This window comes from Pseudonaja textilis, chromosome 2 (genome assembly GCF_049901715.1).
Source record: "Pseudonaja textilis isolate UNSWEBS1 chromosome 2, rPseTex1.2, whole genome shotgun sequence".
Lineage (NCBI taxonomy): Eukaryota > Metazoa > Chordata > Lepidosauria > Squamata > Elapidae > Pseudonaja > Pseudonaja textilis.
This window is the reverse complement of record NC_141991.1, coordinates 223,277,709-223,299,966: the sequence shown is the minus strand read 5'-3', so window position 1 is coordinate 223,299,966 and position 22,258 is coordinate 223,277,709. Positions and strand designations below refer to the sequence as shown.

The following is a 22,258-nucleotide window of genomic DNA, read 5'->3' as shown; positions in this document are numbered from 1 at the left end:
CCTATTGTTTCTTTTTATTTTTCTTATATGTATCCATTTCATCTATTCATAACTATGTTTATACTTTTACCTGTTATCCTATACTCGCTAGACAAAAATAAAAAATAAAATAAGTTCTTTTAAAGTTACCGCCTTCGCAGTCCATCAAACTGGAATAACTATTCGACCGTCGGACATTTGTTCATTTGTTTCCGTCTTCTGACGTGCTTTGTGGCAGAGGATTGACCCTGACTTCGTGAACAGGAACCTGCTTCCGCCTCTATTGGATCCGGCCAAGTAAGCCGCGCTCCACCTCAAAACGCGGAGGAGGAGGCGGCATTGCGGTCAAAAGCCGGGCGAAAGTTGACGGTCTGCCCTGCGGGAGGAGGAGGAGGAAGGGAGGGCCCTACTGGGCAAACCAGAATTTGGGCTGGCAAAGGAGGAAGTGGAGAGAGCCGTATCAGACAGGTGGGCGAGAGAGAGAGCTGGTTCTTCCCGCTGGATCCGACGCTTCGTGTGGGAGCCGCGACGGGTAGCTCCGGGGCGCCGCGATCGACGAGGGGGGAAGGAAGAAGGCGAAGACCACGTTGAGGCGGAAGCCCGGGGCTTTGGCTCTGTGGAAGCTTGCCGTCCTTTGGAAAAGGAAACTTGTGGGAGGCCTGCTAAGGGAGTTTGTGGAAGAGTTTGCGTATCGTGTTCTGGAGGCTTCAAATGCACTCGGGTCTGCATACCTCTCAGGAGCTTACTACTGGATTGGATTAGTGGGCGTTTGGCTGTCTTTGCCGACCAAGTAATCCAACAAGGAACAGGCTTAGTTCTGGTCATCGTGGAGGTAATGACAGAACTGCACCTGTTGAATGTTTGGTTGCAAGGTGCTTATAAGATACAGCGAAGCCCTGCTTCGAACAAATGAAGTGCTACTGTGCTTAACAAAGTTTAAAAAATGCATATAGTATAAGAAGCAGAATGGGTGTACCTTACCGAAATGACAATATGATCAGAACTGATAATTTTTTCTAATAGTGGATTACTATAGTGGCCCATTAAATGTCAAAATGGATTTTATGTTATCCAGGAATAAAAGAAAAGACCCTGATAATGCATATAGAACAGTGAATGTGGCAATTTAATAAATTGTGGGTTATTGTTTGTGTATTATATGAATATCTGTTAACCAATCAATACATATTTAATTGTGCTTAAAACTGCAAAGAATCAAACTTTCAGTGAAAGTTGTAAGAAGTAAGGGGTAATATGAAGAGGATGAATGCATGCATGCTGTTAATAATGGTTTTAGTTCCTGTAATGATTACTTATAGAAAAAGGATAGCTTTACTAAATTAAAGGGAAAGGGAAAAAGAGATTGTGTTTGAAACAGCACAGCACAGCAATCCAGGGCTGGAAGGGACCTCAGAGGTCATCTAGTCCAACTCCCAGCTGCAAGAGTTGATTGACTTTAAAAAAAAACCAGAAAAGTATTGAAAAGCATTGGATGTTTCTAGTTTGTAATTTAGGTCATAATGCTGACAGTAGTTTGATGATCAAATTTACTTTGTAGAAAAAATAAACACTTAAATGTAGAATTGGATGCTTTGTAGCATAATTAGATACTACATATAACTTGGTGCCCCTTCTACAATTAGTGACTCATTAAGAAAACCAATGCTTTGGTTTTTTTTTCTGATTTAAGTAAACAAAGCACCTGGATGTGTTTATGCCAGCAAAGCCCAGTTTTATAGTGATAGACTTTTGTAATCTAAATTTGCAATCATTTTTGTTTTATATGCAGTAAAAAATGTTTTACATACCTAATAATTTTAAAACTGAAAGGTTTGAATGAAAGGAAATATGAATAAAAACATCTGTAAGCATGTTAGAACTAAACATCTGTAAGCATGTTAGAACTAAAAGCTGGGGGCATCTTAAATCTAAACACTATTCTACATTTTTGGGAACTTCTTTTTTAGTATACCTTTACCTGAAGATTTTAAGAAAGCGTGGAAGCCTGGAATAAGAAATCATTTGTATTGCCAATGTGTGAAGCAGGCCTAATGCATAACAAACTGTGTGATGCCTTAGAAGGTGAAGATGACATGATATATGGAGATTTGGGAAATGGATTTAAAAAACATAATGGTATAAATGAATCAGAAGGCTTCCACAAACATACAGTTAGGTCTAGAAGCGGTTCTGCAAGAAAAAGCTTGTCAAGTGATGGAGAAGAACACGATGCAGTATTTTTTCATTGTTCAAAATGTAACAGTTTGAATGACGTGCCAGTCAAAAAACTTGGAAGGAATGGATTTGCTCCCTCCAAACCACAGGCCAGTTCTGGTAAGTCTTAATAATGTTATTAAGTGATGAAAGTCTAAAGTTTCACAAAATTAATATTGGTAAATGTTTTGATCCTGAATGCAGTTATTAAATGCAGAAGTTCCATTTATTAGACCAACTTGATTAAAAATGATGACTGAAAGCTTAATTACAATCCTTCCAGATGTATATGTTCAAAGCAAAATAAATAATACAGTAGTTTCAAAAATAATTTTGACCTAGGTGTATGTTCTTCAAATGAAAGTTGGGCTCATATTGATGCTCTGATAGCTGGATTATAAATATTTGGGCTTGCCCTGTATCATTTTATATGTACACGGGAGTACATAAAGCAGTCTTATTTTGGCTAAAATACAATTAAATACTATTTCTGTTAATTTGAATTTTAATGAATTTGTACTTTAAAAGAGATAACTCTAGGAGAATTTTCCCACGGGAACATGTGGCTGGAACACACTGCTAAAACCATAGACAGACTTAAAGAGGCGAGGGGTAACAGTCCCTCTTTATAGACTCATGCAAATTTGAATATACAAGTAATTGCATAGAGCAGCAAAGTATTTGGATTTACAGTAGCAACATATTTGATTGGATGTAGTTAAACATGCATCTGCAGTAGTGAGGTCAATGAATCAATTAGGATGTAATTAGAAATAATGGTGCAGGAATACAAAGACAATACAAGTTTTGAAAAACAAAGAGGCAGTATTCTATGAACTCAATTTCTTTTTGAGGAGTTATTTTCTTTTGATTTTGCAGAGCTCTACATGCCTTTTTCAAGTTTATCACCATTTCTTGGCCCTGTAAATGTTTTATGTTGAGCTGACAATTTAGTTTCCCTGAGCTTTGGTAAGAAGTTTTCAGCGTGACTCCTCCAAGTTAACCTTCCTGGCAATGGATCATAAGAAAGGAAGTAGTAATTAAAAAAATGTAATAAAGTGATAAGGACTGGCATGTAAGTGGGCGGTTTTACTGACTCCACAAGTTAGATGCAAGTCTCCAATAAATATGGAAAATTTTGTAAATTCTAAGCACCCAGGAGTTAACACTGTCTATGTGTATCTATAAAGATAGATTTGGATGACACCTTGAGTAGAGTTTAATAGGCCCTCTGGACAATTACAGTGTTAGTCAAGGAAATAATTTTGCCTGATCCATAATTTGGAAATTCACATTTTCCTAGTACTGTACTCAGTATTTTCAGATTTTTGGAAAAATATTGTTTGCTTCTGCATGATAAATAGGGTTTTGTATGAACAGTAGTTGTGCAAATTTTACAGGCAGTAATTTTGAAACGCACTGACATTAAGCACTGCTTTTTAAATCTTAATATTTCTTTCAGGTTCAAAGGTAAAGAACTGACTGTTACGTTATTATTTTAATATTTAAATAAATCTAGGAATATTGGTCTCAAGCATTACAGTACATATGTCCTTTGGGTTTGATTTTAGTTTTGATTAACAATAATATTGCTGCCAGCAAATTTCATCAGTTATGATAAGTAAATATTGTTACCCTTTAAAGGCCTACTGTTATTTTATTATGTCTTTTTACTCAGATTTTTTTTCCTGCAATCTGAAATGATTAAGGAGAATTATGTTTTCCTTCCAATTACTAATTGTTGTCCACTTTAATAAAGATGCACAAACAGTTTGTTTTTTGTTGTAATTCAGAGTTCAATTCTGAGGCATCAAACGAAGAATTAAAACAACGTCTCCAAGAAATTTTAGAGGTAGGTTATTACTACTGTTAGACTTTTGAATGACACTATTTTCAATACAAGCACACAAATACACACAAATGCACACATGCACACAGAGTATCATGTTTAGTTTTGGGGGTTTATTCTGGAAGCAAAAAATAGTTGTGTTTTATAAATTAATAATTAAATTTTAACTATTTTTAAATTAAATGTTTAAATTAATTTAAAATATTCAGATGCCTCTAAAATGGTAGTTTCCTTTCCTTAGACATAAACAATATCTTTCTCTTCTCCCAGAAGTGAAAAAATAAAAACACAATACAGATGGTCTATAGAGTTCTGTAAGAAGTAGAAAATGAAAGTAATGGTTGCTATAAAGTTGAAAAGACAGTCATGATTTTATAATATATTAATTTAAATAGAGCTATTGTGTGTATTGTTATAATATATAGGTAGCAATACAGCATTGTGTGATAAGTGACTTGAAACAACAAGTTTGTTTCAAGCTGGCAATAGCTGGTGATGTATCTTCCTTATAGAAAAACATTCCTTTAATTTTCCTTCCACTTCCTCTGATAATTGAAACTCTCCCCAACTGCATTATAAAAGGAGTTACAGCATGGAAGTATCCCAGCTTATCTCGAGGTTGTTTATAGTTTCAAGCTGAATTCAAGTTTTTTTTCCATTTCAGCCTTTAATGACATGGAAGACCTCCTGTATTTCAAATATTATTTATTTACTTATTTATTGAATTTATATTGGTGGCCTACAAAGAATATTTTTGTGTAATAAAATGTAATAGATAAAATCATTTTTGAATATGGTTTCAGATTAGATTTATGGGTGCACCCAGGAACTGATCACTTTGGAGGACTACAGGAAACCATTTTGAGTTAATAGCACATATTGTCTAGTTAGATTTGTAGATTTGTTCTATTGAGGTTCTTTTTTGGACTTTTATGATTCTTGATTTTTATGGTTGCATTTGTGATTATAAGTAGGTTTTATATTATTGAGAGTAGTAATGTTTGCTGTAATAAAACTTTTAATTAATAATAAAAGTGTTAATATTTAATATGATTAATAAAAGTTAAATCCCACAATTAGAAGTAATTTCCACTAATGTAAGAGACTCCATAATTTATACCATGTTTTTATTAACCAAACTTTTTTCTTTCTTTCTAGGAAGTAGAAATTTTAAGAGTGGAATTAGAAGCATCTCAAAGACATCTTGAAGGCAAAGAACAAGCTTTAAAAATTCTGCAGAGCATGGTAAATTAAACAAAAGTTTAAATGTAACAGAGTAGTATTTACAACTAATATGTAATACAGTACATTAGAATTTATTTTCTTTATTTGAATATGAAACAGTAACATAATTGTGTATTATGTCAAAACTATATTAATGTAACTGTTATAGATACTATCCACTCATACTCATATACCTTTCATAAAGAAGTGGATTGTTTAATCTATGTCTAATTTGAGTCCTAAGGTTTTAAAACTTTCCCTCGGACAAAAAAATGTCACCCATAGGAGCGGGGACAGGAGTTCTCAATGTCAGCTTACAAACTCTTTTCCATTGTACCTTAGAAAAATTGCTATGAACACCCCAAGAGCCTGGGGTTGTTTTTGTTTTTTTGGTCTTAGTCTTTTATCAAACCTAATCAAGTTCTTGCAAAAACTAGAATTTTGGCAGAATACAATTTGAAAAACCCTGATGAGGCAACCTTTTGGAGATAGTGAAAACATCTGGAATTTTTGGAGCGTATCTTTGCTAATCTCAGAAATGACTGTCACAGAGAGTGATAGACAGACACAAAGCATACATTTACCAGAAAACAAATCAGTGTTCTCTCTAGTTTTTATTTTTTTTATACATTTGCACTTTTACAATCTCTGGCTTCCCCCATGTGTTTGTGTTATTTTTTTATGGTAATTCTTTTTATTTCAAAGAAGAAGTTTATGTAGTGTATAATATTGTACTTGCAATAACATGTTTTGATTTTTTAAAATATATATTGTTTTATGGTAGAGCAACAGCTTTTTGTTGATTGTCTTAACTTATACGCACTGATTGCACATTTAAGACAATCTGATACTTGAATATTTCCAATTTTTGTTTTCTATATTTGTCAGGCTGTTTTGGACAAAGCTACCACTCATACTAAAGAAGTATTTATAAAATCAGAGCAACAAAAGCGAGCCTTAGAAAAGGTAAGAATGTATCTAATACTGTTCCTAAAAAGAAGAAAAACAGTAGAAATGTGGTATTGCATAAGACGGTAGCATTAAATTACAAACCAGTGGAGGTTAAGCATGCTTATGTCCATTTAATTTAGTGTGCTGGTATTTTTCTGTAGCCATTGACCTGCACCGAATGCTCTGATGTACTTTTCATGTTGTGTTTTTACATATTACAGCCCAGATCTTTGTATTTTATATACTTTGGTTAACCTATTACAAGCAGAGGATTCATCAATACATCTAGCTTACCACAGTCCTCTCCTCTGAATATTGCTGGATTCTATACGTCCTTTTTGGCTATAGTAGTGTTCTGACCCACGCCCTTTTTCAACAAATCAAGCACAATCCAAAAGAAACAGAAAACTTGTAATGCTTTTACAAAATAATTAGCTGTGATAAGCACAACTCTTGCCAAGCTGTGCAAGACTTGCCAAAAGATAACAGACAAGAAATAATTTGCAAAATAAGAATCTTCCACTACAAACTCAGGATACTGGAACATCCACGAGGCTGGAGTTTCAAAATGTCTTTGCCTTCTGCAAAGGTTAGTTTCACAGCTGGCTTTTATCTTCTTGAAGGAGGGGCCATCACCTTGGAACCTTACTTCCGAGTCGTCCGTGCTGTTGAAACTGCTCTTTCCTGCGAGCAATCCTGCGCTCACATGCACTTAGCACAGGCTCCTCAGGAACCTCCTCATCACTGCTGCCAGCCCCACAATCTCTGAAGGCAGCAGTCCGCTCCCTAATGGTCCTGGCCCCTCATCTGAGTCAACTCTCTCCTCAGCCGTCCACACCTGCTGCCGGCTAACCACAACAAGTAGTGAGAAAGACTGGACATCTTATTTGAGCAGACTAAAATTTCTTTTGGGGGCTTTGGAGATAGGAGTACAGATCTCATCAAAGAGGTCCCAGTGATAAATATTATCATTAAGGGATTCTGTAAAACTGTCAAATGTAAAAAAGGAAATTACGTGTATACAACTATATGAAAAAAAAATTGGGGGGGGAAGAATCCCTAGCAAGTTGACCAGCTGAAATCTAACAAACTCAGAAGAAACTGAGCTATGTATTGGCACATAGATAACAAGTATTGAACTGACTATGGTTGCAGGGGCCATGAATTCTCAGGTGAATATTGTTTGTCATCTAGATTAGAAGATTCTGAACTAAGTAAGATTTTCCAGCAATTGATGTGCAGTCTAACATCAGCCAGAAGCAATGATTACTAGGTTTAAATATGTCTGAAGTCTAGAATTCTTTGTTACAGGCTCATATTAAAAATGACAGTTGGAACACCAAAGCTGCATTGCCACATATTCAGGACAGCCGTTGGCAGTTGGGTTTCCTAGTGATAGATGAAACTGAGTAAGAGCTAAAAGGATGGCTATGAATACAGCAAGTGCCTAAAAGTGCATAGCTGTTGTATTACAATGTGAGGTCAGCAATGTTGATCATCCTGGCTACTGAAGTGAATAAAAGTGGGTTGTGGGAGCTGCCCTCAATGGGGTTTTCTCCTAAGTCAAAGACAGGGAGAAAGCACATTATTGTGGCTGTGAGAAAGTGTAGATAATTCTCTAAACTTGAAGATGCTCTTTTTTTCTCCAAGTAATGTACATGGTGACACAATTTAAGTTCTTACATCAGGGATTTGGTTTGTTAGTCCATGTAGTTAATTGACTGTATGACAATATAATACAGAGGATGCATTAGTTTTTTAATAGAAACAAAATATTGTTTTACTAAATATTTTTTGCCTTTTGTCATAATTAACTACGATTATTGAGGCAACATCCACATATGTTTGACACTACTTCGGAACCAGCTGTTCACTTATCAAACAAACTCAGTTTTGAGAGTAAAAACATTTTTTTCCTGGCTCTGCTGTAGTTTGTTTAAAACTGGAAGAAAACTACTGTTTTCTTTGCAGCATTCATCTCATCTTGTGGGTGATCTGTTTTCCTATTGGCAGGAACATTGACATCTGGACACCCATCAGTTTTTTGTTGTGCCTGCCTAAGTGCATTTCCTCACTTCCCCATTCTAGCCTTCACAGACGTATGCCAAGAAAATGAAGAGTTGCAAAATATGTAGCATACTATCATTTTACTATCACAGCTTATACGAGGCTTTGAAATGAAAGAGGAAGACCAATTTTGTGGTTGGAAGCTTTCATAGCAACTGCTCTGAACATTGTGCATACAACATGAATTACACAGGAAGAGAGAGGAATGCTATTTATTTATTTTAGTTCTTTTTTATAGAGTGTTGGATATGGGAGGATTTTTGTTACTGAAGAACTGGCGGCAAATTTGGCACCAATTTAATTATACTTTAGTGAGCCGAGGAGAACATGGTTGTATTGATCTCTGCAAATTCGCAGCATTTTCCAGTTGGCAGATGCAAAGATTACAGATTTAGATGAGAGGAAATGTCTGGATTCAGTAATTTTAATCTTATTGTATTGAATAATGTAATGTTATTAAGTAATTGTCAAAAAGTTTAAGTATTTTAAACAGCAATTTAGATTGCCTTAGGAATCATAATGGGAGAAAGTGAGCACATAATTAGAAAAACATAGATTTTGGGGGGAGGGGGAGTTTGTTCTGCCAGGCAATTGGCCATAGTAAAAACATTCCATACACCTACAAGGTCCCTTCCAACTCTGATTATCTGTTATCTTCCATTGTGCATTAATATTTTTTCTTGCAGAACAAAAACAGTATCGTGATCCTAAATAATACATATCTTAGATAAATGAACCCAATATCACTAACAATATAATGTTTAAAATTCTTTTATGTTTATAGGAAATAAATATTCTGCAGTGGGAGATCAAAATTAATCAGGAGAAATTAAAAAATATAGATGAGACCTGGGCAGAGAAATATGACAGGTAAATGAAAATATAGTCTTTTAATCAACCAGGCAGAAAGCATATTAAAGGTGTGACTGAAATGTGTTATTTCCCATGTCAACAGAATTTATTGTGAAAATGCTGCCTTTAAAGAAACACTTAAAATGAAAACTGAGGAAATTAAACTACTGAAGTCTGAAAATCAACGTAAGTAAGCTCTGCTTTTTCTGTTAGAATTAGATAGTAGCAGCGGTCAGGGGTGGGATTCAGTTTTTTTTAACAACCAGTTCTGCGGGCGTGGCTGAGTTGGTGGGCATGGCTTGGTGGTCAAGTGACTGGGTGGGCATGGCCAACTCAACATCACTTATGTCATGGGGCGCTTCTCCTCACCTGGCCTCTCATGATAGTGGGGATGCTGCAACGGTCATAAGTGTGAAAAATGGTCATAAGTCACTTTTTTCAGTGCCATTGTAACTTTGAATGGTCACTAAATGAACTGTTGCAAGTCAAGGTAATGACTGTTGTAAGTCATTACCTGTACAAAAATACAAAAAGCTTCTCTGCTTGCAAAAAGCTGCCCTAAATACCAATCATTAGATTAAAAATACCTCAAGCCAGAGTTACAAATCAGGCAGGGTGCCAGAGCACCTTGAGGAATGAAAATAGTTTAAATGCAGTGATAACTATCAAGCTGTTAAAGTGAAACCCAGAAAAAGCACACCCAGGAAAAGCAATCCTTAGATGCTTTAGCCCTACTTAAAGATACCAGCTGGTCTCACTCACCTCACAATATATCCTAATTGTCTAAGAATATCTAAGACAGAGCCCAGCTGCATTCTTGGAATGTAAAGATTATGTCTGGTGCTTTGTATGTTTTACTTATTTATATCAGAGGCAGTGAATATATTAATACTCTTTCCTGTTCCTGTTTTTTCCACAACATGCACCCTGTGGATTGAGTTGGGCTGAGAGAAAGTGACTGGCCCAAAGTTACCGTCTCAGTTTTTATGCTCAAAACTCACAGGCTCCTGGTTTCTAGCCTGGCACCTTAACCACTAGACCAAACTGACTTAGAGGAGGACCTTGAACATCTCCAATCATTAATCTTAGGTTATACTTTTATGCAGTACTTTCATAGTGTGCATTCATAATACTGCCTTTTATGGAAAAAGACTTAATAGAGCAATCTCTATATTCTTTCTATGATGTGCAGTCATAAAACAAACAATATTTCCCTCCTTATGTATTTTCATCCAGGTTTATATTTTCAAGGCAGAAAATTCAGCCTCGAGAGAAATTAAAGTTCTAATTTTTGGATTTATTTAGTCATGCAAGCTACAAATAATTTTTTTCAATTTTTTTCAGTTTTAGAGCAACAGCATTTGGAGATGGTGGCAATGCTTGATGTAAAACAGCAGAAGCTTGTTCAGGATAATATTTGTCTTAGCAAGAGTGGTGTTACTGAGGTTACAAGTCTAGAAGTATGTATTTTTAAATAATCTTATTTCTTTTGGCAAGATCTTATGGCTCATTCTAATGGTTCATTTTAAAAGCAAGAAATACCCATATTTATTTTGACACTAGACTTCAGTGCATAATGAATGGAGAAGCTAACAAGTGTGATTCTCTTTTCATCCATTATGAATAAGCGGACTTGTACACTAAGAGCATTGGGATCTTTTTATCTTCTCCCATGTGGCTGGTAGCAGAAAGATAAAGCTTTGATTAACTGAGATAATATTGTAGCATATGTATCAAGAATTGTCATCCAGATAATTGTTCAGCTATTGTTAATCAAAAACAGAAACCAGAAATCACTGAATTCCTCTTTTAAATTGTAAGAAGAATTGGTGAGGAAAAAATGGAACTGTTTAGTTTAGTTTACTTTATTGTCATTGCACCTCGTACAACGAAATCAAACAGTGCATATCATGATCATGAAAATAAACACACACACACATCCTTCACCCTCCATTGAACTGAAAACCCCTGACACTGCACCAATACTGCACTATACAGCAGAATTCAAAAGAGTTACTGCCCTGAGATAGAAGCTGTTTTTCAGCCTATTTGTGCTTTTTTTTATTATTCTGTACCATCTGCCAGATGGCAATAGTTCAAAAAAAGGGTGCCCAGGATGAGATGGATCTTTGAGAATGTTTTGAACTTTCTTAAGGCAACGGGAGCTATAAAGCTCTTCAAAGAGGGGAGAGGGCAGCCAATGATCCTCTGGGCACTGCCGTTAACCCTCTGGAGTGCTTTCCTATCTGCTACTGTGCAATTGGCAAACCATACAGAGGTGCAGTTAAGTTAACTGAATAATGTTACACCATATTTCAATAAGATGCTGCTCGGTATGAGCTGGAGTAACCAATATGAAGGTCTCTTCTGCAACAGAAAAACTTGCCAGGCATGAAAGAGCTCTTCTGAATGCAGTCTAATCTGATCATAAGGTGTCAGTCCATTTAAATAAAATTTAATATCCTATTTTAGAAAGCTGAGGAGGAAGGCAGGAATGCAGAACTAGGGTATTTTTGAGCAAGCACACTGATTAATTCATGCAAAGTCATGATAGAGAATTTGTATATCCTATTAAGCTCCAAATATGTGAACCAGCTGGTGTGTGTATTTGTCAATTTGATCTGGATTTTAAAATAACGGCTGGCATTCATTTGAATTGGAAGTTGGCAGTTCTTGGAGCCTGTGCTTGCAATGGCCCTGAAGGAGTTCCCTGTGCCTGTGCCAAGATGTCAGCAGCAACTCGAAAGCAACTTCTTCAACTCAAGCAAGAGGTATGAGAGCTTGGGTTAGAAGCATTCTTTTCCGAACATGTCATGTGTGGGAAAAATGTTAAATGTTCCTGTTGTAAAAATGTAATAGTTAGGCTGCTAATATGTCAGTATGTTTTCATTTGTTTTTAAACTTATTGACATACTTCAAACTTAAGTGGAATAGTTATATAAATAATGGCAGGTTTATGTATTTAAAAATATTTTTCAAATGCTATGTTTTATACAAAGTTGAGACTGATGGAGGGCAATTAACAGATTTCCATTCTTCTTACTAACACCTATCCTCCTTTTGTGCATCCACTTTTAGTCCTCTTTCAAACTAAAGGATACTTCCTGTTCAAACTTCTGTTTTTCCAGTCACCCAACAGAATTAGAATCAGTTAATACAGCCACAAATTATGCTAAAACACTTTCATCCACTCAGTCTCTTTGCCAAAAGAAGCCAGTTCAACTAGTTTTGTAGGAAATGTATCTACCATCTCAGCAATGAACTTGCTTAACTTTAATCCTTTTCAGAAGGTGGGCTGAGTGATACTGTCTGTTGGAAGTATAAAGACATTACAGAGATATAACACAGATATAGCAAAATCCTTGTTCCCCTAATAATGATCTTTGCTTTTCTACCTCTTAATTCCACCATGTTAAATGTTTTAGCTTTACATGGTCTGGTAATGTAACGAAACATACATATTCATCAACTCTAGCTTTACTAAGAAAATTAATTAGGAATCAACAGAGAATAGAACTGAAGATTGGAGTGCATAGAGTCTAGAGTTAGACATTAGTTAGATATAATAGGTAGCTAAGTGTTGAGTAGCCAAGCAAATTGTTCTGTTTTTGTCAAAGTTTTTTTTTCTAAATACATTGCCCAGGAAATGGCTCTTATTGGAGGATTAGTAACTAATATTCATATTTGTTTAAACTATACTATTCAAATTACAATATAAAAATGATTTGTTAAAATGACCTTGTGTCCTCTGTACTATCAACAGCTTTTGTTAAGTGTCATTTGGGGGACAGATTATACTCAAATGCTATGTGGATTTCTGCTTAAATTGAGGAAGCAATAATCTATTTTCAATAATCATAGATATGTGGACTTCATTCATATGATTTCATTCATATTTATATTCTAAAATTTATCTTAATTGAAAAAAAATAACAGTTTGAACTTATGAAGAAGAGTAAAGAAGAAGCTTATATAATGGCAGATGCCTTCAGAATAGCTTTTGAACAGCAGCTGATGCGGAGGAAGGATCAAGCTTTCAGGCTTGCCCAAATGAGTAAGATCTGCAGAAAAGAAACTAAAACAGTAAAGTGGAAAAGCAGCAAAGATGGTAATTCTTTCCATTATATATATATATATACATATATATTTCAGTGATACTGAAAATAATCCCTATTGGCCATATTGCTTAGCATTTAAAGTTTTATTGAAATCATTCATTATCCAAATGATCCATATAACTATCACCTTTTTTATTTCAATTTTCTTTAGGACAAAGACTACCAAGGCTATCTATATGTATTAGTGTTCACCTTACTGAACATAGCAATAAGGAGACATAGTCCTACCAAGAGAGATAGAGCTGACTGACATATGTAATAGTTTATTGATTGATTAGTCTTGTGACCTTATCAATAGAATAAATAAAATATAGTATATAATCTAATTCTGGAATAAGATAGGAGGAAATAGAGTGATAAACATGTTAATAGGAGTCAATAATCAGATAAATGAATGTCCCCAATTTGTTCAATGCATTGGGTTCTTAGGACCATTGTCTTATCTATAAACTTAGCAGTTCTGCGCACAATACAGTGGATATAAAAATCTACCCACTTGTTAAAATGCCATGCTTATTTTTATTTTTCTCTCTAAAAGATTTCAGTTTGTTTTTCAATTGAATTATACAGCCTGTAGATTATATTAAAGATGGAAAACATTCTGAAGAATTCTGAAAAATCTGATGTTTTTATCTCAAAACTTGGCATTTTAACAGGGTGTGTAGCCTTTTTATATCCACTTGTATGTATGTACATTTGAGCCCAGGAGGAAATACGACAATCTGTTTTTGATACCAGTTGGCTGTTCTTTCTGATAAGGGTGATAAACATTTAAGCCAAATGGGGCATATAATTAACAGTCAAACAAAATATGAGAAAATATTTTATGTGGCTAGGTTACCGCATATTCAGGTTTTCTCATAACATAGAAAGTGGTAAAAATGCCCGTATTAAGAGCATGGAGTCCAACAACTCAAATCTTGCTCTAGAATAGGCACTTCTTAAAATTTGAGAGTGTCATAGGTGTTTTTCAGGTTGAAAAATAGTTTTTATGTATTCTTAGCCAACCAACCTAGGGATCTATTTTTAGCCAATGATTCCATCTCAGTTTGAACACTAATATCTAGGACTCTTTGTTTAAAAATTACCTTGCCTGGGAGGCCATTGAGAGTAGATGCTGGATAGAAAACTCATGTTGTGAAATAATTTTTAAAAGTCGACTGACTCAGAAGTTGGGCTGAATCACACTTACCTGTTCTGTTAATGCATATTTAGAAAGTCTGTCGGAATCCATTGAATGGGTTCTCTACAGATCTATAAAGATTTTAATTATTAAATGGCTGTATAAGGAATGGATTCCTGTTTCTACTCTGACCACAGAGATAGGTGTGTTTTTGATTCACATATACATGTCATCTGATTATTTAGGGATATACTAAGGACTGATTTGATGGAGAAATATCTCAAATAGAATAGCATAGGTATAACTTACCACAAAAGGTAACAAATTAATTCACATAGCATGGCCAAACTGTAGATTAATTATCAGGGTGTGTCTCAGAATTATGAATGTCAGCTGTTGTTCTCTAGCATTAGTGTAGGTATAGTAGCCCTTTTTGCCTTGGATAGTTGCTACAATTTTTTGCTTAGTCCTGCTTAAACACTCCATTAGATATGGCAAGTGATTTCCTTTATAAGGCCCTAGTAGAAGTTTTTAAGTCTTTGTTTTGGATTGTGGATGTTAAAAAAATTAAATGGCACCCTACTCAAGTGACTCATAATTTCCTATTGGACTGATAATAGGATTGGGGATGTTTAAGAAAATAACATCTAGAGATGGAAAGATGGTGTACATAATTTAAATGACTTACAAAAGCTTCATCTAAGTCATTCTTAACTTGGTGATAGATTTCAAGCCTGCAAACTTAAATGAGGGAAAAAAAGGACACTTTTATTTTCACTAGTTTTTAATTGCAATGTAGTCAACAAAGAGTCTATAGATACCACCAGACTTTTAAAGGGGTTCATGGCACAAAAAGATTAAGAACCGGGATATAAATGATTGTTAAGATCGTGATTTCATCAATATAAGTTCTTCCTTATTCAATGCTTATTATATTTTAACTGCATTTAGTCACCTAGAGTCACATTGGTCAGATGGGCAGCCACAGAAGTATATAAATATATAGTTTTTAATATCTAGATTTTTTTCCCCTGTGATACCATATCTACCCCCATATTTTTTTTTCTTGTTTCAAGAAAAAAGAAAAAGCTTGGGAGAAAAGCTGATAGGCATGCTTGCTTCTGGTCCTGAGAGTAAGAAAATAGAAGAACTGGATAATCCACTGGAGATCATTAGGACACTAACAGACCTGGTTGGTATCTCTTACATGGTTTCAGTGTCTATATTAATAGTATTATATGCCTCTGAAGATAGGCGGACTGTTTGACAGCAATATTTATTTTTCTTTTTTTCTTTTTTTTGTTATAGCTGAACGATAAGGAGGAGATGTTGGCTCATCAAAGAAAGGTTAGTTATATGCTTGCTCGAACACTGGAAGATAAAGAAAATGCTTTGCAACGAAGGAAAGAAAGTACATTTTCAGAAGAAAAGGTTACTTTTAAGAACAGTCAGTACAAACAAGACTTAAATCCCCAAGAATGTATTTTTCCTGAATGTTCGTGTTGTCAGGATGGCTTTTCTTCGGTTCCCAATACAAACACCAGCAGAACGCCAACTTCTCATTCCACAGGATCTAAAGAAAATAAACACCACAACTTCAAAGAGACAATGAATATGAAATAGGATACCGCTTTTTAGAAAAATGAAGATCTGTGTGTAAAAAATGACAACTTTCTTAACAGTTTGCTTCATAATTTAGGACTCTTAAATGCCATCTGTGCTCCACTGAACATAAGGAACTTTTAAAGGAGCACCTTTAAAGGACTCCTTCATAAATTCCACATCAGGAACACAGATAAACACAAATGCAAAAGCTGCTTATTGATGGAAAGCAGAAGGAAGAGCTGAAAATATGCAACGGTTTATGTATTTGTGGAATACCTGCAGTGAACTATAATTCAACCTTAATAGGGAAATTTTACAAGGCCATTTTACTGTTTAAGTAATTTACAATTTCTGGGTTGAAAATAATATATAATTTATTGTTGATGGATTGTATTCAGCAGTCTCTGTCTGTGAACAGAAGGCCTTATTACATTCTTCTAAAGATTTCCTCCAGTTTCTGATCTCACAGAATGCTTTGCTAGCAGAACCTACTAATCCCCATTCTCTTTTCTAGGCTGGCCTTTTTATTTAGTTAATTGTCAAGATTGTTTCCACAGGTTAGAAAACATTTTTTATTCATGTGTTCAATGTTTTGCATGCTATTTACTTTTCACCAGAGAACATTTTCTCTTTTTTTAAGACCTTTTGCTTTTTTTAAAAAAATAGCTTCTTTTATCAATGTTCTTCTTCACTGGCGGAGCACTAGAAAGAAGTTCTGCCTAAATCAAGGTTCATTCATTCCCTCTTAAATTGCCTCTCCTTGCTATTTTGTACCATGAAAATGGTACCTTTCACTTTCCAGATGCAGTTAGACTTCAAGTCCTGTCAACTTCAGACATCACAGGCTATATTTGTATGTGATGGAAATTAAGGGTTTCAGTTCCCCATCTTTTGATATATTTTATAGCTCAGGTTCCTTTTTAAGTATGAGGATTTGCATTAAAATCCAATCATTTACTAATTTCTCTGCCGCACTGAATGATTGCTGAGATGTTTTTTCCTTGGATAAATGTCTAGCTTATTGATTTTCATTTCTTCTAGACCACATTTTCATAAAATACAGATAGGAAAAATTGGTATCATATATCATCCTTTGTTCATGTAGATCAGGGGTATCAAACTCACGTCATGGTGGCGTCACGTGGCATATCGGGACTTTTTTCCCCTTCGCTAAACCGGGTGGGGGTGGGGCCAGCACGTGATGCATCTGACCCCCGGGCTGTGAATTTAACACCCCTGATGTAGATTGATCAAAAAGAGGACATAATGGGGTTCAATCAGATCTTCATAAAAAATAAATTGCCTTATGCATGTATATATTTGAAAGAATGATTTCATGATCAAACAAAACCTGTTGCCTTAGGAAATTGGAGGTCTTTTATACATTGATCCACATTGGTAGAAAATATTAAACAGTAGGTATGTTAGATTATAACTACTTATGTATAAAAACACTGCATGTGACCATTTGTTCACCAGATCTCTTTAATCAGAAAGTTGAAGAACAGTAACTACCTTATACATGTGTGCACAATATAAATTAGTGTTGGGTTCACACTGACTATTAAGTGCATTCAGGCAAATGCTGCATATATAAGCGATTAGGTAAAGGTTATTTTGCTGAGAATATCAATTTTATGGAAAAACAGTTATATGTATGTGTGTGTGTGTGTGTGTGAGAGAGAGAGAGAGAGATTGGGTTCACATATTGCATTAAGCCGTGGTTCACTTTAGACATACTTTAGTCCAGTTTACAAGCCATAATAAAGGTTGAAATAACACACTAAGATACTGCCAGTTCATCTCAAACAGATATGTAAACCCAGCCTTTTTTGATCATCTTTGATTTTTTTTATTTGAAAGTCTTGCCTTTCAATAATTACATTGTATGTGTATATTGTCACAGTAATTTGATTGAATCTATACTGTAATTCTTAAATATTTTCTATAATTTGAACTATATAAATAACATTTTTTTTCTTTTTTTCTGTAAGATAAGCTATTAGAATGTTTTTGGAACAGTGGCCACATCTGAAAATTTTAGATTGTATTGTGGAAATTCTCATCAATTGTCAGTCTAGGGCAGAGGTGTCCAAACTTGGCAACTTTAAGACTTGTGGACTTCAACTCCCAGAATTGCAATTGCCCATTCACGAAATATTTTTGCTGACAAGCATGACCAAAAATGAATTCTGATATTCTATATCCTGTTTTATGATACTTCCTGTAGCCCTGAAAGCATTCACCTCATCTTACTCTTGAAACTCTATTTCAAAATAAAATGCTGGGCCATAGCAGCTAACATTTTAACTTTCAGTGAAAAAAGATCCTGAAAATGTAGTAACTTAAGTATAGCACAATATACCTCAACTTTCAATCCAATTGAAAATGAGGAACCTCTGAACTATAAAATTCCTTTTAGATGTAACAATCAGATCAAACCCAGCATTGGAAGAGTAATGATCTGACTTCACTGAGACTTGTGTTCCTAGACTAACAATTTTTTGGGCCTCTCTCTGTTAATTTCATCATATCTGAGAACAAACTTTTATCAGTAGCCTTTTCTGCTGAAAAATCAGTAAGATAAAGACTATTTCTTGGACAAATGATTCATTCCTAACTGAAGAATATTTAAATATTCTTCAGTTCTGAGTTCACACATTTATTTTAACAACATTAACTTTTGAAGTTTGAACTTCAGTAATAACTTTGCTACCTCTAAGTGAACATTATTTAGGACTCTGATTAGTGAACTTCTGAAATACTGACTACAGTATTATAAACATTTTTATCTGAACCACAGATATTTCAACTTGATTTGTGTGATTAATATGACTGGATATTTTAAAAGGCAACTGTCATATTAACCCAAAAACATTAGAAATAATATGTATAGCAAGAAAAAGTTACTTTCACTTGTGCACTCCACAAAGTTTATTTTCAAACATATATTTCTTTGCATCAGTTTTATCCATGGTTAGGGAGTTACACTAGCACCATTATTAACCAGATAAATGGATAGAAATATGAAGTGGAACTGTAAAGCATTTCTTACTTAGATCTCTGAAAGGTGCTCTGGAGAACTCAGGAGTACAACATAGCACCTACATGCAACACCTTAAAGTAGTTGTATTTTTTCCCAAAATGATTCTTTCTCAACCTTTTTACCTTGGAGGGAGAAAAACCCTCTTTAACACCCAGACTTTCTCACTCACAGTTGAGATAAGATGACGGGGAAGTCATCAGGTCATGATAGAAAAGATGTTGACAGGACATCTTTGTGCTGTGGTTAGGCACAAAACAGAAAAAATAGAATATACGCAAATCACTACAAATCTATGGCTGGGCTCACACAACACCTTTATCTGTGGATGTCAAGCTTCATATACTATGAAAACCAAAAATAGCTACAAAGCCTGAGTTTGTCCAATAATCTAACCTAGGGCAGCTTGACAAGCAGTTTCTTTGACTACTAGTAGTCAAAAGTGCTTTACCACTGAAAATCTTCCTTTAGACTCGCTAATATTATGTAGCCCTACCACTTAGCAAACTTGGCCAGCTAGGGACTCTCATGTCGGCAAATTATTTGTGTTGTGTTTTGCAAAAACCTGTGGACTACACATTATGACACAACGTTATGTATTAAGTACCTCAGAAATTAGTAAAATACTTTGAACAAAGGCATTTTTCTATTTGCTTCATGCTCCAAGGTTCTGGGGACACTTTCCTGTTTATATGTCTATGGAGATTCTCAGTCATTCAGTTCATGGTTGTCCCAAAGGTGCTTCTTCAGAACTAAAAAAGCTTCTTGGGTGAGAAGTGAAACCTTTTCAAGGAAAAACATCTTCTTGAAAAAGCACCTTTGGCATTCCTTGTTTTTCTCAATAAAACTGCTTAGGAACCCTGGATGTGCTAACAACATTTTAGATTTAGGGAATGCACTCGTCTTTCTTCCCCTGCCAATCCGCGATGTTAGCCCATTTATTATTACAAATTGTAATTACCTGGAATACCGCTAATACCGAAGCTGGCAAATCAGGTCCAGAATTCCTTCCACCTGCTGAGTCTAAATCCCGGTTCCCAAAAAAGTTCGGGGAGCAAGGAAGGCAAATTTCATCCGCTCGTCCATCACGTCCACCACCTCAACCAGCGTCCGAAACGCAACTCCACACGGGAGCCCCTCCTCCCGCAATTAACACCCGAAACTCTCCCTAACACACCCTCCGGAGGGAGGGGGTGGCGGAGGCGGCTGGCGGAACGAAGAACTTCGCCTAGCAACTGCGCAGCCGCAGAGGAGTCCATCCCGGAGATTGGTAGCAGACGTCTCCTTCGAGTGGGTGGTGGCCTGGCCGCCTTCCTGCGCGCTTGCGTGGGAAGGCCAGCAAGGAGAAGGAGCTGGTTTTCAGGAAAGACTAAAGTCTAGGAAAAGTGATGCCGATGCCTTCCCGCTCGGGGCTCGGAGAATGATTTCGCGCCGCCATCCAGGCGCGGAACTAGCCCGGATCCGGGGCTGCTCGGATTAAGTTCGGCTTCCGCGCAGACGGAAAGTAAGGAGGGGGCGTGTCCGGTTGAGGTGTCAGTCTTATGAGAGGCTCGCGCACCCCCCTTTGTGCCCTTCAGCCACCTTCGGGGGATGGGAGGGAGATCCTGGGAATCTCTGAGATGTTGCGGAGAGGGCTTGCGGGAGGGGTGGGGTGAAGGAGAAGTGGAAGAGACCCCGCGAAGCCTCTGCCTCCCGCCTGCTGGTATTGGTTTTTTGTTTTTTCCCTGCCGCGAGCTGAGGCGAGGGTGGAACGGCCGCGGTGAGGAGAAAAAGCTGGTTGGTTGCAGAACCAAAAAGTGGGGCTGGAAAGCCCGGGCCGGCTGTCCCGATTCTGCCTAACCTCGTCTCTAAACCCCTGTTTTCGCCTCTCTTCCCTCGAAGCGAACTCCGGTTCTTTGCCTTGTTTTTCTCGTCCTTTGCTTTTGCTTCCTCAATACAACTTCGTGGATATAAACCCGGACTTACTTTGCCCGGACTTACTTTGTGGGATTTCCCTCTGTCTATATATCTGCTTGAAAGCCGGACCCATTTGGACAGGTTAAAATAATAAATAAAATAAGGTTAAAATAACAGGATAACCTCTTCTTACATTTAAGAGCATTTTCTTCCTGCCAAGTAAAAAAAATAAGTATAATAATACATAAATCACTTTTCCCCAGTTTCAACTCACTATACGTTATGTTGATTGTGGATGATGTACTGTATTCCAGCAGAATCATGTTAGAACATCTGCCTGAAATGATGGTTGTATTACACATATACTGCACTTTTCGCTAGGTAGATTTTTCATAAAGATGCAAATACTGAGTCAAAACAACAAAAATTGTAATGCTTATAATGTGCTCTGCAAATAAATATTTTGTGGTGCGCTTTAGAGAGCCCTAATATTATGCCTAGAAAAAAGTACAAATTACGATTGGGAATATTTTATCCATTATAAAAAATACATTACTGCAACTTTGTGTGATTTAGTTTTAGACAGGGATGAGGGGAGAGGGAAATTACAACAACTACCACTCAGAATGTGTTGTGCAATTATTTCATCTTTTTATAACATTGGGGGTTTTTTGAGAAAGAAAAGCAGGAGAACATGGTAGATTACAAATAGTCTGTAGCAATGTGTAACATTTGATAAATGAGATAAGACAATTCCTGGGTTAAAACTACTTTTTTAGAAGCATATTACCCAGGGCTTGACACAAAAATAACCAAGTTACAAACATAGAAGAAAGTTCCTTTAATGCCTCCAACTTGGCCCCATGTCCAGCTATAGTCAGCTGGATATCAAACTCTTAAAACAGTTTACAGACGGAGTAAATGCAGTCTGCACCCAAGGTAAAGTTAATTTGAAATAAAAAACCCAACACACCACACTGAAGGAATTACTATGGCAGACAAGGATGATTAATTGCAGATTTTTATCAGATAATATAGCAACCACAGTTGGGAGGAAGCCAAAACACAGATAAGGTCTGACAAGAATACACGCTTTGCTTCCAGCAACTTTGCCATGCACATTTTGTCCTTTTAACCAGTCCTCCCAGCTGCAGCCTATGAAGGGGATCAAGGCCCCTTCTTTCCCCATAGACCACACCACTCACGGTTCTCCTTTATCTGTTCCATCCTGGGTCTTCCTCTGAATGCCCATTTGGCTTGTGCCCAGTTTCCTCCACAACCAATGGAGCCACACTCCCATTCCCTGTCAGCTGTTCCATCTGTCCCTCGAGTCAGAC

General features: G+C 36.2%; 3 protein-coding genes and 1 long non-coding RNA gene across 8 annotated transcripts in view; 2 read left to right on the top strand and 2 right to left on the bottom strand.

Annotated features, from left to right (window-relative positions):
• Positions 1–22,258, bottom strand: part of OCLN (occludin) — a 389,915-nt gene that overhangs the window by 73,383 nt on the left and 294,274 nt on the right. The window lies entirely within an intron of this gene.
• CCDC125 (coiled-coil domain containing 125) lies at positions 213–18,276 on the top strand. Of its 3 annotated transcripts, none has more exons than XM_087927125.1 (12): positions 213–447; positions 1,947–2,313; positions 3,987–4,045; positions 5,201–5,287; positions 6,155–6,232; positions 9,069–9,154; positions 9,240–9,322; positions 10,481–10,596; positions 11,800–11,907; positions 13,073–13,244; positions 15,454–15,569; positions 15,686–18,276. In XM_087927125.1, the coding sequence occupies exons 2-12, from the start codon at positions 2,013–2,015 to the stop codon at positions 15,998–16,000; spliced, it is 1,521 nt and encodes a 506-aa protein (XP_087783251.1). In that variant the 5' UTR covers positions 213–447; positions 1,947–2,012; the 3' UTR covers positions 16,001–18,276. The 3 variants fall into 3 exon arrangements, with proteins under 3 accessions (XP_087783251.1, XP_087783250.1, XP_087783249.1); XM_087927124.1 differs by having other exon boundaries at positions 415–700; XM_087927123.1 differs by lacking the exon at positions 213–447 and adding an exon at positions 673–811.
• On the bottom strand, positions 15,913–20,283 carry LOC113448008 (uncharacterized). Its single transcript, XR_015742282.1, has 2 exons — positions 19,987–20,283; positions 15,913–15,950 (listed from the first exon to the last, which is right to left on the bottom strand). It is a non-coding gene; the product is annotated as an uncharacterized LOC113448008 (long non-coding RNA).
• The window catches only part of ZFYVE16 (zinc finger FYVE-type containing 16), a 29,267-nt gene continuing 27,273 nt past the window's right edge, over positions 20,265–22,258 (top strand). For all 3 annotated transcript variants that reach the window (XM_026718424.2, XM_087927121.1, XM_026718418.2), the window contains exon 1: positions 20,265–20,529. The gene's annotated coding sequence lies outside the window, so the exon portion shown is untranslated. The remainder of the gene's footprint in view (positions 20,530–22,258) is intronic.

What these genes read in the sequence shown, in the direction of transcription:
- CCDC125 (XM_087927125.1), top strand. Translation starts at nt 2,013, where the DNA reads ATGTGTGAAGCAGGCCTAATGCATAACAAACTGTGTGATGCCTTAGAA. An exon ending in TTCTTCAACTCAAGCAAGAG is followed by an intron (nt 11,908 to 13,072) that starts GTATGAGAGCTT and finishes AAAAAATAACAG; the next exon opens with TTTGAACTTATGAAGAAGAG. An exon ending in TTAGGACACTAACAGACCTG is followed by an intron (nt 15,570 to 15,685) that starts GTTGGTATCTCT and finishes TTTTTGTTATAG; the next exon opens with CTGAACGATAAGGAGGAGAT.